Source organism: Anser brachyrhynchus (genome assembly GCF_964034855.1).
Source record: "Anser brachyrhynchus genome assembly, chromosome: 23".
Classification (NCBI taxonomy): Eukaryota; Metazoa; Chordata; class Aves; order Anseriformes; family Anatidae; genus Anser; species Anser brachyrhynchus.
The window spans coordinates 5,380,320-5,392,653 of NC_137716.1; the positions used below are offsets into that span (position 1 = coordinate 5,380,320).

The 12,334-nt window shown below is 48.4% G+C and overlaps 1 protein-coding gene across 1 annotated transcript; it reads right to left on the reverse strand.

The window, feature by feature from the left end:
• Positions 1–3,365: 3,365 nt before the first annotated feature.
• LOC308181898 (uncharacterized protein) lies at positions 3,366–11,571 on the reverse strand (the record flags this gene model as incomplete). Its single annotated transcript, XM_080565693.1, has 5 exons — positions 8,362–11,571; positions 8,176–8,211; positions 7,111–7,193; positions 4,428–4,533; positions 3,366–3,571 (listed from the first exon to the last, which is right to left on the reverse strand). Exons 1-5 carry the CDS (start codon positions 8,381–8,383, stop codon positions 3,366–3,368), a joined length of 453 nt encoding a protein of 150 aa, XP_080421819.1. The 5' UTR covers positions 8,384–11,571.
• Between the last annotated feature and the right edge of the window lie 763 nt (positions 11,572–12,334).

Below are 12,334 nucleotides of genomic sequence, written 5' to 3' on the forward strand. Positions count from 1 at the left end.
CAATCCTCACCTCGGCATATAGGGTCATGCGCGCTGCCGCTGCACCTGTTTCTGCACCCCTTGCAGACCCCCACTCCGCTGCCCTCGCTGCCTTGGCTATAAATAGCTTTTTGGCAAGCCTTCCCTTTGCCTAAATTAGTAATGGGGTAGGTGAAAATGTCACCCCTTTTTACATTTCCTTTGGGAGATCTGGGGAAGGGTATGGAGGTGTGCGAGGATATAATTAAGTGCCTCGTTTTTTTTCCTTGAAGTCAGACGAGCTCTCTCTTTGCTTTCCTCCTCTTTTTCCCAAGCCCACTTTGATTATTTTAAATGCATCCAGGAATGTAACGAAAAAGGAATTTTTTGTTTCTCTATAAACTTCTGATACGGGAACTAAAATATTTTTTTCCTGCTTTTAGTAAAGCTGTTCAGAGAAAGGAATATGCAGATGCTGATGACTAAAATCAGTAAATCCACGATCTTTTAAAACTTTAGGGGGAATATTTTGAACCTTGGGCTTGTACTTCATACGTAGACACAAAGTCATAAAATTACATACTATACAATTATATTACAGATATATATTATATAGACAATGAAGATAGATAGATAATATATAGATAGATAATATATAGATAGATAATATATAGATAGATAATATATAGATATAGATGATATATATTATATTAGATAGATATATATTATATTATATATATACAATGATACTAGCTTTCCTGAGGGCTTCCTATTCCCCAGTTCACTCATGTAAAGCAACGCTTTTCAAGCTGTGTTAACTCTACCTGAGCTTGAATAAATAGTTTATTTGCATAAATGCCTCTCAACAGAAATACATGTTGTAGAACCTGTGCTTTAGTTTTAATTGTTTCAGATACTTCTGAAATCTCTCTTGAAATATGTTGGGTAAAGCGGAGTTAGCGGTAGTTCTGAATGTTTTTCAGATTAACATAATGATGTGAATCATACAGCATGCATTTTTAAATAATATCTTGTATAATAGAGCTTAAATCACCCAAACCACTGTGTCCTTTTTCTTTTCAAAAATTCAGTGTTTCACACCTTATAAATATCCCCAGTATTTTGCGGACACCAATGGCACCTTTTTCTCAAAATGGGTAACTGTGAGGCATCATTAATTTTTATTTTATTTATTTATTTGTCTATTTATTCAGAACAACTGCCTCCAAGCTGTATTTAACTTGAATTTCTCTGTTTCAGGCCTTAAGAAAGGATTATGGCCTAAAAGCTTGTTTGCAGCACCCTAGCTATAGCTGTTGATCCAATAAATGATGTTACTTCTCCCTACAAATCTTGCCTGCCTTAAAGGGTAAATTATGTTCCTCAGCCATAAGGTCAAGGCCTAGTGCTTTGATAAAATGAGCTGATCAGGAATAAATATGGGCTAAAAATTAGTAGCTGTCAGAGGCGTCAGATTCTGGAAGTCCTGCAGTGAAGGTATTGGAGGCAAGAAATTATTATTATTTTGTTTTTAAGAGAGAGCCCGGTAAATTTATGAACAGGAGTAATGCAAAGTGGTCTTTTCCAGTCTATTATGCTGTATTAATTCTGTGGGTTTAACAAACAGCCAGTGCTTCCACTATAATTGTTATATATTGTCAACATTAGTACGTTATTGGATTGTTTCTGGAGACTTCACCTGGAAGTTATACTTTTATTACCGTTACCAAGATAGCTACGTAAAATGTTTGCTTCGGGGAAATTTGGATCTGGAATTCCTGAACGTGAATGAGACGTGACTGTCGGGGAAGCTGGATTTCCAGCAGCTGCCCATCACAGCCTTTGCAATGGGGAGTCACCAAACTGAGTCACCAGAGCCTCAGCTGGCGTCAATTGTCATTGTGCGCTGAAGTGGAGCAATGACAATTTACACCAACTGAAAATTTGGCCGAAGATTAGCCCTGCGCTCAATTTTTTCCTGCCCTTCACTGTGTTTCTCTTCTGTCCATGAGCTAGGAAAATGTCTTGGTTAAAAAAGCAAACTGTGTGCTATATTAGTTTATATTTTACCACATTCGACCTTGCGTGCTAGGCAAAAACTGGGAGCCTTGGCAGTTGTGTAAAAGTTAGGTGGGGATACTGGTGTCAGCTTCCTTTGATCCGGTCTTCTTTATGTTGGAGTCCTGCTAATCCAAATATTTTTGGAATCTGCCAGCCCCTAGGTGAGTGAAAATTGTATTCTGCCCCGGTGTCCTTACTAATATGCATGTGCTTCAGAAACAGAACTTAGGTTTTTGCATTGAAAAATGAATATTTGGCCTAAGATCAAAAGAAACAAAACATTTATAGTATAGGTAGAAAAATAATAATAATAATAAAAAATATTGCAGTTAGCAGCAGCTGGTTTTAGTATTTGGCTGAGTTGTTCGGGATCAGTGAAATCCAGAACAGTGAAGTTCCACTATCTCCATTAAGAAAGTCAAAGCTCTGTTTTTTCTGAAAACAAATTTTCAAGAAGGCATTTTTTTTTCTCACAGTTCCAAATCTCGTTCTGTGAGCACCCAGGGTAAGAGCTCATTTTTAGAGCTTTTTCTTCGTGGTCCCTCAGTGCTCCTGGGGATGTGTCTGGCTTTTCCTGAAGCTGTCTTTAAGCCACTTGTCTATGTTTTTCTATCACCTCTATTCATAATCATGCACAAAACATCCAGTGAAATCATTTTCACCCACATAGCTCAAATTCTCAGATTCCTGAGTGGCCGCAGCTTTGCTGTTGTTTTAGGAGGCGGCATGTGTCTGCCTGTGTTTGGAGATCTCAGGCATTTCAGCTGTCTGCTTCGTAAGAACCCCAAAGACCTCTTACACAAAACTGTCTGAAATGAATGGTGACAGTTACACTTACCAGCTACAGCAAACTTTACCCAACCTGTAAAAACGTCTATGCAAATGCCAAGTGTTCATACATTCTTTTTTTAGCAAGCTATGTTAGCCACGTTTCTCGGTGAGTTATGCGTTGATCTGAAACTTCCTTTTTTTTGTGTGCTTGTTTATCCAGCAGATAAGTTATCTGTTTGACACTTTACTAATACAAATACCATTCAACAGCGGTTTTCAATCAAAGATAGAAAATGTTCCCTCTCTACATTATTTTTAGAACACCGATGTTTACTAAAAGTTTAATATTAATCTCCTCTGTTAAAACTAAGATAAATTTGACAAGATGATTTAACACTTGTGGAGCACTCATGTTGTTTCCCTGAGCTAGTTTAGTTTTTGTATATCCACTGACCTCTTCTGTTGCAGGATGTGACTCATTTATTCTAAACCTTTAATTCAGGCTTCAAATCCTTCCCTAATCATAAGACATTGCTTATGGTATGAACAAGGTTATGCCAAGGTTCCTTAATGCTTTAGTTAGAGGCAGGGGGTGGGTAGCGGCTAGATGAGACAGCCTGCCAGCTGGTGAAAGAACAGTCAAAGGAATGAGAGTAATTTTCACTTGTGAATTTTTGAATTACAGGTTTATTTATTCTTCGCAGAACGCTGAGTTGGTCGGGTTTGCTATGAAAGCCTTCCTCCAAGCCTTCGGAGACCACACGTCTCAACAGCGCAAAAACTTTGGAAGAAGACAGGCTTTTACTTTTCAAAAAGACAAGGTGAGAGGAAGTAAGAAGTGACACAGTAATTGTTAACTGCTAATAGCCAGGACAGCTAATAGTAAAAAAAAAAATAGGCTAGTAGAATAAGAGGCTTAAATACGATAATGCCTAACTAGCTGGCATCTTGTCCCAGTGATAAGCAGACTGTCTTTCAGGCTGCCACTGTCAGAGGTGATATTTTCTGCCACTGCTGCCGCTGAGCCCACCGCTGCCATTAGTGGCAGGAAGTCTGTAGTCCCACGGAGAAGGGAGAGGTGGAGCAGTAGGTTGGTTGCTCCCCTAACCCTAATTATGACCCTAACCCAACACCTACGTCACGAAATTCTCCCATGAACTAGTGCTAACAAGGGGAAGCCTTTTGGTAGACCTGAACTTCATTTGGATGCCTTTACACAACCCCCCACACAACAGGACTCTGCGCTTTCTCTCTCACCTAACCCGAACCCGAACCTGAACCCTAACCCTAACCCTAACCCGAACCCTTATTATGACCCAAAGCCAACAACTATGTCACCAAATTCTCCCATGAAATAGTGCTCACAGCGGAAGCCTTTTGGTAGACCTGAACTTCCTTGGGCAGCCCTTACACAACCCCACACACAACAGGACTCTGCGCACTCTCTCCAAACCCTAACCCTAACGCTAACCCTAACGCTAACCGTAACCCAAATACTAATTATGACTCTAACCCAACACCTACGTCGCCAAATTCTCCCAACAATGGTCACAACGGAAGCCTTTTGGTAGACCGGTGAGAAACAAAGTAGTGTTTTTGTGATAGAATGTGTTTTTGCAGTGGGAAATTCCACTAACCTTGCATATTCAAAAGTGATTGTGCAGGCATGACAGTAGCATAGCTGTGGGGAGTACGGTAAGCAGATAAGGGGAAGGCCCCGCTGTCCCAAAATAAGGATGGTAACTAAGAAAAACAGGACGAACAGTGCGAAATCAGTAAAAAACAAAAAGTCACGGGCCTTCTAGTCATGAGAGAAGGAAAAAAAAAGGAAAAGGAGAAATTAATGGTTGGTCAAATGAAATTGTACATATATGGTACAGTAATAAGTGCTGAGTAGCTTGTGACCCTGTAGTACTCAGCCAGTGAGGAACCAGGGGAGGAATCAAGCATCGGGTAATAGGGAATATAAGGTTATGATAGACTTTGACTGTGTGCTCCTGCTTGCAGGATGCCTGCTATTGCAGTCACAAATAAAAACGCTGCTTCACTGAGACATGTGTGAGCCTGTGTTCTTGGCTACAGAGTGTTCCTCACAAACTGGGGGCTTGTGCGGGATCCTGTTGCCTTCTGGGGAGCCCTGTTACCACCGCAGCAGGAAGGCGTGCCCCGCCGATTTCACCGGTCCTGTGCCTTGGTGATGCAGAGAGCTGAAGGAACTGAGACTGGTTAAGAAGGCAGCATTGGTGAAGAGCTGGGGAAGAAAGGAAGGTAGGCACTCCAGTTTTGAGAATTGACCTGGTAACTCTGCACAGACCAAGGTAAGAAATATTAATTATTGACTTGGGGGTTGGGTAAGACTCTTGTGTGACGTGACTGAGACGTATTTCTGTAGGAAGTGAGTGTGGAGACCCGACACGTGGTTCTGCAGCTCCACGAGGGGTGAGGCCAGGGACAGAAGAAGTGAAAGGTAAACGTGAGAAAGGAAGAGTCTTGGGGAAATGTGGTGTATGGTACAGCAGTACGTCGGGGAATCTGGTTAACCCCTGAGTGTATGGTACTGCCTTGCACAGTAAAGCGCTCTGCAATACACCCTCATTTTCTAGAGCTGGAACGTTAGTGTGTGGTACCCTGCAAGAGGACAAATTCTGTAACACACTGACAAGGGCTAGGAAAAATAGGAAATGAGGGTTCCAGGGAACAGGGAGATATCCTGGGGCAGTGCCTGCCAACAGTCCTTCTGGAAGAATGGTAAGAAAGTGGAAAAATAATACCAAAATGAGAGGAAATGATAAAAAGAAAATGATTAAGTACTGTGTATTAATCTGGACAAAGGAACGAATTAAGGAAACAGCAGGATTTTGGCCAAAATACGGGTAGGATGACAATTCAGGCTTTAAATTGATATGTAAACAAGAAGACTTCTCTTTCAGAGGAGGAGTCAAGTTATGCTGCTTGCTGGGTGCAGGGGGTGAGTCAGTTTTTATTGAAAAAGGGTCAGGACCAGGAGAAAGAGGAGTCAGAGAGAAGGACAGGTCAATGGGAACCCTTGGGTAATTTACCCCCTCCCTGTAATCCTAATATTGCACTGGTGGCAGCAGCAGCTGCTCCAGGAAGGGAGACGGGGACTGCAATTAACACTGTCCCTAGAGAAGGAGGGCGCTTTGGGCTCTGGTAGGAATTAGAACAAGGTAGAAGAGGTATTGAGAATTTCACCTTCCCCTATGCTCCCAGTACTAACGCTCCTATGTGTCCTCTTAGGGAGGTCTCAGGGAGGCAAGGACAAATAGGTTCTGTGACCCTATGCAAGACTGGGAAAGAACCAACCCCCCCAGACTAGGACTAATTCTGATAGAGCAGAAATATCCGCTTATCCAACTGGGATAATAACAACCCACAACAGAGAAATCATACGAGAGACTTGGGGTCAGAAGGAGAAAGAAGTCGAGGATGAATCCTGAGGACCCTGTAGCCCAAGGGCTCTTTAAAGTTCATTTTGTGATTAAAGCCTGGCCAGATACGCAGAAAAAGCTCCAGAAGGTGGGAGGATTGAGTGAACAGTCACTGGAGACCCTCCTGCAGGAGGCCCTGAAGGCGTTTGTCAGGAGGGGAGAGGAGAAGGAAAAGCAGGGAGCGAAACTAATGGTCTTCACAGGGGACCAGGTAGTGAGGCAGAGGATTGGGGATAGAGGAAGAAAACTTTCAGGGGAAGTCGAGTCCAGGATGGAAGGGAGAGGAAGAGAGACGAAGGAATGGCATGCAAGGAAAGCTACCTGTGTTGCAGCCTAAATCCTAGCAGGGACAGGCTTTGAGAAGATGTTCTAAGGCCGCTCACTTCCAATAGGAGTATCCGGAGTGGACGAAGGAGGAGCGATTGTTTGCTGTTACCAGTTCAGAATAGGGGAGTCAGGGCTCCCCAGAAAGCTAGTCCCACTGAGAGCCCCTGATAAATGAAATGGGCTCAAGGGTTGAGATAAGGACAGGGAGGTCACTCTACAATTATTGTCACGGGCAAAACAGACTTAGCATAGGGAGATTAATAACATTTATTACCTATCGCTGATGGGCTGAAGCGGTGAGAAAGACAGAAACAAGCTGGGGGCACCTTCCCCCATCTCTCTGGGGATAGAAGGGGCTGAGATAACAGTGCTACTTTCTGGGGACACCAGGCTGAGACTAGGGCAATTGTTGTACGTACCTGAGGCAGGGTCACTCATTGGGATCAGACAGGAAAGCAGATCAGACAGTAAAGAAGCGGATCAGACAGTAAAGAAGCAATTGACTGCGTCCTGGAAACTTGGCTCCCCGGAACGAAGTGCTGACCTTTGGCACTTCTCCAAATTCAAACGGCGCCAAGGAAAGATGTGGGAGTTTCACCATATGAAACACTATTTGGATTGCTGGACCTGGGCAAAGGGAATGAATTACCTCAATTCGAGACAAAAGGTCCTTTTCTTAAAAACTACATATTTGGGATGTTGTCTTCTTTGTCATCGCTCAGGACCCGTGGATCGTTAGCTCAAACCCCAACCTTGAAGCCCCGATCCATCCATTCCGAGCAGGAGATTGGGTTTTGATATGAGCGTGGAGGGAACTGAAACTGCAACCTGAGTGGGACGGACCGTTCCAGGTACTCCTGACTACTGAAAGGGCAGTAAGAACAGCTGAGAAATGGTGGACTCAGTACACTCATTACACCCAGGCGAAGACATCAGTTGACCCTGAGACCTGAGAGACTGTTCCTAGAGGAGAACCTTTGAATTTAAAAATTAGGAGGTGTGAATCATAGTTGTAAACTAACCTTTAACTTCTCCTTGGGAAAAAATAATGAATACCATGTGTAATTGGGAAAAAGAGATGGATTACATAGAGTGTTCCCAGGGTATTTTGGTTTTTATATTAGTATGTATATTGTTCTTCATACTGCTGGAAATTCAGGGGGCAATAATACCGACCCTGGATGTGGAAATGTTACATGTGAGGGAGGGAATTATCTCTGTTGTACCGAATATGGTAATTATGGGAATGTTAATATTCATTAACGTATCCAATATTCTGGTGTTAATGCACACCAGACACAACATGGGAATCATCCTGTAATCAGATGGCCAGGCCTGAACGGCAAGGGGTGGTGTTGGCTACCTGGTAGTAAAGCCAGGAAGGTGTTGCCCCTAGAATGAGATGTATGCCCCCCCCCCCCCCCCCCCCAGTATTCGCCCCTTGACTTAATTCCCAGCGGTCAGAATCCAGCCTCAGCATGGACCACAGAGGCCAACCAGGACATTGCCCGTTTCCTCTTCATCCCCTGAAAAGCGAAGTCACCCAGAGGTGGGCCAATAGACTACCAAACCAAAACCCATTCCTTTTTTCCAGCTTTTCTCCACTCACCTTCCTGATCGAGGTTTAGCATTTCCACTTGCCATGCTGAGCCAAGGCCACGTGGGTTAGACCAAGGAGGAAGAACAGACAAACGTGACAATCCACAAAGCAGTCTGTACCCTCACCCCTTCTTTCCTCCCATACAGCCAAGCCCCAGGACCACGTCCCCCAGCCCAGCACTGACACTTCGCTCACCTAACATCCCAAAGAGATGCATCACGCTCCTTGCTCCTGCACTCGGAGCATCTCCAGGTTCTAGGATCTGCCAGGATCTGGAACCGTTGGCATCCGGCACGCCTCAGAAACGTGGCAGGAGATGCACACTGCTGTCACACGGTGCTTGCCAAGGCAAAACAGACTAACAAAACCCACCGACCAACTCGCTGCCCACAGCACCGTCCAGTCGCCCTCATTCCTCGTTCAAATTTCCAGCTTAGCCTGTGCCTGCGAGCTGGGCTACAAGAAACAAAAAGCGAAGCTCATATCCGTGAGGGACACACGAACAGTGCAGCTCCTCGCAGAGGACTCGAGCACAGAGACCGGAGCCAGGAAGAACCTTCAGGTCCACAAATGCCAAAAAGCCATGCACACAGAGCAGCCCTGGCAGGGGGAATCACAGACTTATCCTCCAGAGACGGAAAAGGTGACCCTGCTATGGTACCTACGGTGACCCTGCTCAGCCTCTTGGTAATACTGCGCCTACGTGGCCAAGCCCCTCGCGGTGTGTATGAAGCTCTGTGAATCCCCTGGGGAGCTACACAGAGGGCTTGATGTATCTAGTGATTAAAATACAACCCAAAAGCGTAAGCGTGCCCCGTCACGTCCCAAAACCAAGTTGGCCGCAACCTCTGCTGAATGTCCCCCTGTTGAGTGAATTCCACGCAGTCACGCTCCGGAAGGCTGCAAGGTCCAAAGGCTCTACCGCCAGCAAAACGGCAGGGGAGACCTCCAAAATATACCCAACTGTCCCTAACCCTGAAAAAGGCCACACGGTACGCGCCCGCCGCTGCTGCTCTCAGACCCACGCCTCACAGGGAGCTCGGCCAAGCCCCAGCCCTGCCCCAGGGGCACCTCCACGGCCCCGGGCCTGCCCCCACCGCCCTCAGGGGCAGCGGGGGCCGACGCGCTGCCACGGCGCATGCGCGGCGCCGCTCCGCCTGCAGTACCGCGGTGCGGCCAGAAGGGGGAGCGCGGAGCCGCAGTGCCGCCTTCCGCCACCAGGCGGCACCAGGCGCCGCCGCGCCAGCCCGCTCCGCGCACGCGCGGGGGAGCCGCCCTTCCTACCTGCCCGCGTTGCCCGCGCTCGGAAGCCGAGCGGCAGCGCGGAACTACATTTCCCGGCATGCCCCGGGAGCCGAGGCGGGCTGCTGGAAGCGCGGAGCCCGAAGACCACAACTCCCGGCATGCTGCGGGGCGAGGCCGCGCCGGGGCCTGCGGGCGCCCGCGGCTCTCGGTGCCTCCCCCCCCCCCCCCGGCGGGGCCTTCCCTGCCCCGGCCGCCGCTCCCGGGGGTCCGGCCGGGGCCCCCCGACACCCCCGCAAGCAGCCGCGGCTGCCTGATGCGGACCGGCCCCGGCCCGGGGAGCACAGGCAGCGCTGGGCCAACCCCCCCCGGGCACGGCGATGCCGCTGACCGGGGCCGCAGCCACGGAGGGGGGCACGGGGCAGAAAGAAAGTTGTTGAAGTCCTGTGCAGGGCCCCGGGAGGTGTCCCGCTGCCCCTCCGTCCGTGTCTGTGCCCGTCCTGTGGGGAAGTGTTGCCTCCTGTAGCCACGGGCTGCAAGGCACAGTAGGAAGGAAATGAAGGGAAAGGGCACAAGCAGCGAGAGAGAAAATGGACGGACGGACGGACGGACGGACAGAGGGACGGGAGAACCACCCGGAGGGCAGGGAGCAGGGCAGGGGTGGTCGAGAGGGTCGGACAGGGAGCCCAACAGAGGCACAACTGCAGTGGGCACGAGGACGGAGAGTAATGGTAATTTTATTACCACTGACTTCAGGTATTTTTGGTTTGGGGAAATAAGAAACAAAACGTGCCGCATCAGAGATGACTCCCTTTAACAGTCTCTGCATTTCTGTTATCTGAATGAAAAAGTCATGAGGATGAGTGCAGAAGTATGCAGCTATTGCCGACAGAGACACTGTAAGTAGGCCTCTCAGTATTGCTTTTGGTATTGCATAGGGAAAAACATTAAGCATAAAATTTCTCATCCGTAAGGCCTTGAAGGGCAGGCAGAGAAGGAACCCGATGCGCAAAGTGTGTCTCCTGAGAATCACATGGCTTCTGGTCTCACAGGATGAGGCAGAAGTATAATGAATTCCTTCTCCATCTCTCTGGAAAGAGCTTTTCTCTGTGACAAAAAGAAAAAAAAAGTTGTTACAATGCAAGTCATTACACAAAGCCACACTCAGTGAATTCACTATTACAGTAAGATCATTTTTAAATGAAAACACTTGGGCAGCACTGTTACCAAATCAAACATAACGTTGCACAAAATTCAACTCGAGATAAAGGAAATGGCAAGCTAAAAGGACAAATACGTGAGCTAAGGCATCTGCAACAACGGTAGATGGCTGTCCACAGCCCCTGTATATCATCTGTGGGAGACAAAGTGATACCACAGAACTGTAGGGGTCGGCAGGGCCCTGCAGAGCGCACCGGGTCCAACCCCCTGCCAAAGCAGTTCCCTAGAGCAGGCTGCCCAGGGAGGCGTCCGGACGGGCCTTGAATATCTGCAGAGAAGGAGACCCCACAGCCTCCCTGGGCAGCCTGTCCCAGCGCTCCGTCACCCTCACCGGGAAGAAGTTCTTTCGCGTGTTGGTGCGGAACTGCCTGGGCTCCATTTTGTGGCCGCTGCCCCTTGTCCTGTCCCCACAGAGCACTGAAAAGAGGTCGGCCATGTCCCTCTGTCTCCCACAGCTCAGGTATTTACAGACATCGATCAGATCCCCTCTCGGCCTTCTCTTCCCAAGGCTGACCAGACCCAGGTCTCTCGGCCTCTCCTCCCAGGGGAGATGCTCCAGGCCCCGTATCATCTTTGTGGCCCTCCGCTGGCCTCTTCCCAGGAGCTCCCTGGCTTTTTTGTGCCGGGGAGCCCAGAACTGGACCCAGAGCTCCAGGTGAGGCCTGACCAGGGCAGAGCAGAGGGGAGGATCACCTCCCTTGACCTGCTGGCCACGCTCCTTTTAATGCACACCAGGATCCCGTTGGCCTTCTTGGCCACCAGGGCACGCTGCTGGCTCATGGCCAACCTGTCATCCACCAGGACCCCCAGGTCCTCCTCCGCAGAGCTCCTCTCCAGCAGGCCATCCCCCAACCTGCACCAATACCTGCGGTTGTTCCTTCCCAGGGGCAGGACTCCACACTTGCTCTTGTTAAACTTCATTTGGTTTCTTCCTGCCCGGCTCTCCAGCCTGTCCAGGTCTCACTGAATGGCAGCACAGCCTTCTGGCGTGTCGGCCACTCCTCCCAGCTTTGTGTCATTGGCGTACTTGCTGAGGGCAGACACTATTCCCTCATCAAGGTAGTCGATGAAGATGTTGAACAGGACCGGACCCAGCACCGACCCCCGGGGAACGCCGCTAGTCACAGGTCTCCAGCCGGACTCTGCGCCGCCGACCACCACCCTCTGAGCTCGGCCAGTCAGCCAGTTCTCAACCCACCTTACTGCCCACTCATCTATCCCACACTTTCTCAGCTTTGCTAGCAGGATGTTGTGGGAGACAGTATCAAAAGCCTTGCTGAAGTCAAGGTAGATGGCATCCACTGCTCTCCCTCCACCAACCCAGCTGGTGATGCCATCATAGAAGGCAACGAGGTTGGTCGAGCACGATTTCCCCTTGGTGAATCCATGCTGACTACTGCTCATAACCTTCTTCTCCTCCAATTGCTTGGAGACGGCATCCAGAACGAGCTGTGCCAACACCTTTCCAGGGACAGAGGTGAGACTGACTGGCCTGGAGTTTCCTGGATCCTCCTTCTTGCCCTTCTTGAAGATCGGAGTGACATTGTTTATCATCCAGTCTTCAGGCACCTCTCCTGTTCTCCAGTCTTCCTTTTACTGTTTACATACTTAAAAAAAAAACTTGTTATTATCCTTTATCTCCTTTGCAAGCTTCATCTCCAGGTGGGTTTTAGCCTTCCTCGTCATGTCCGTGCAGGCCCTGACA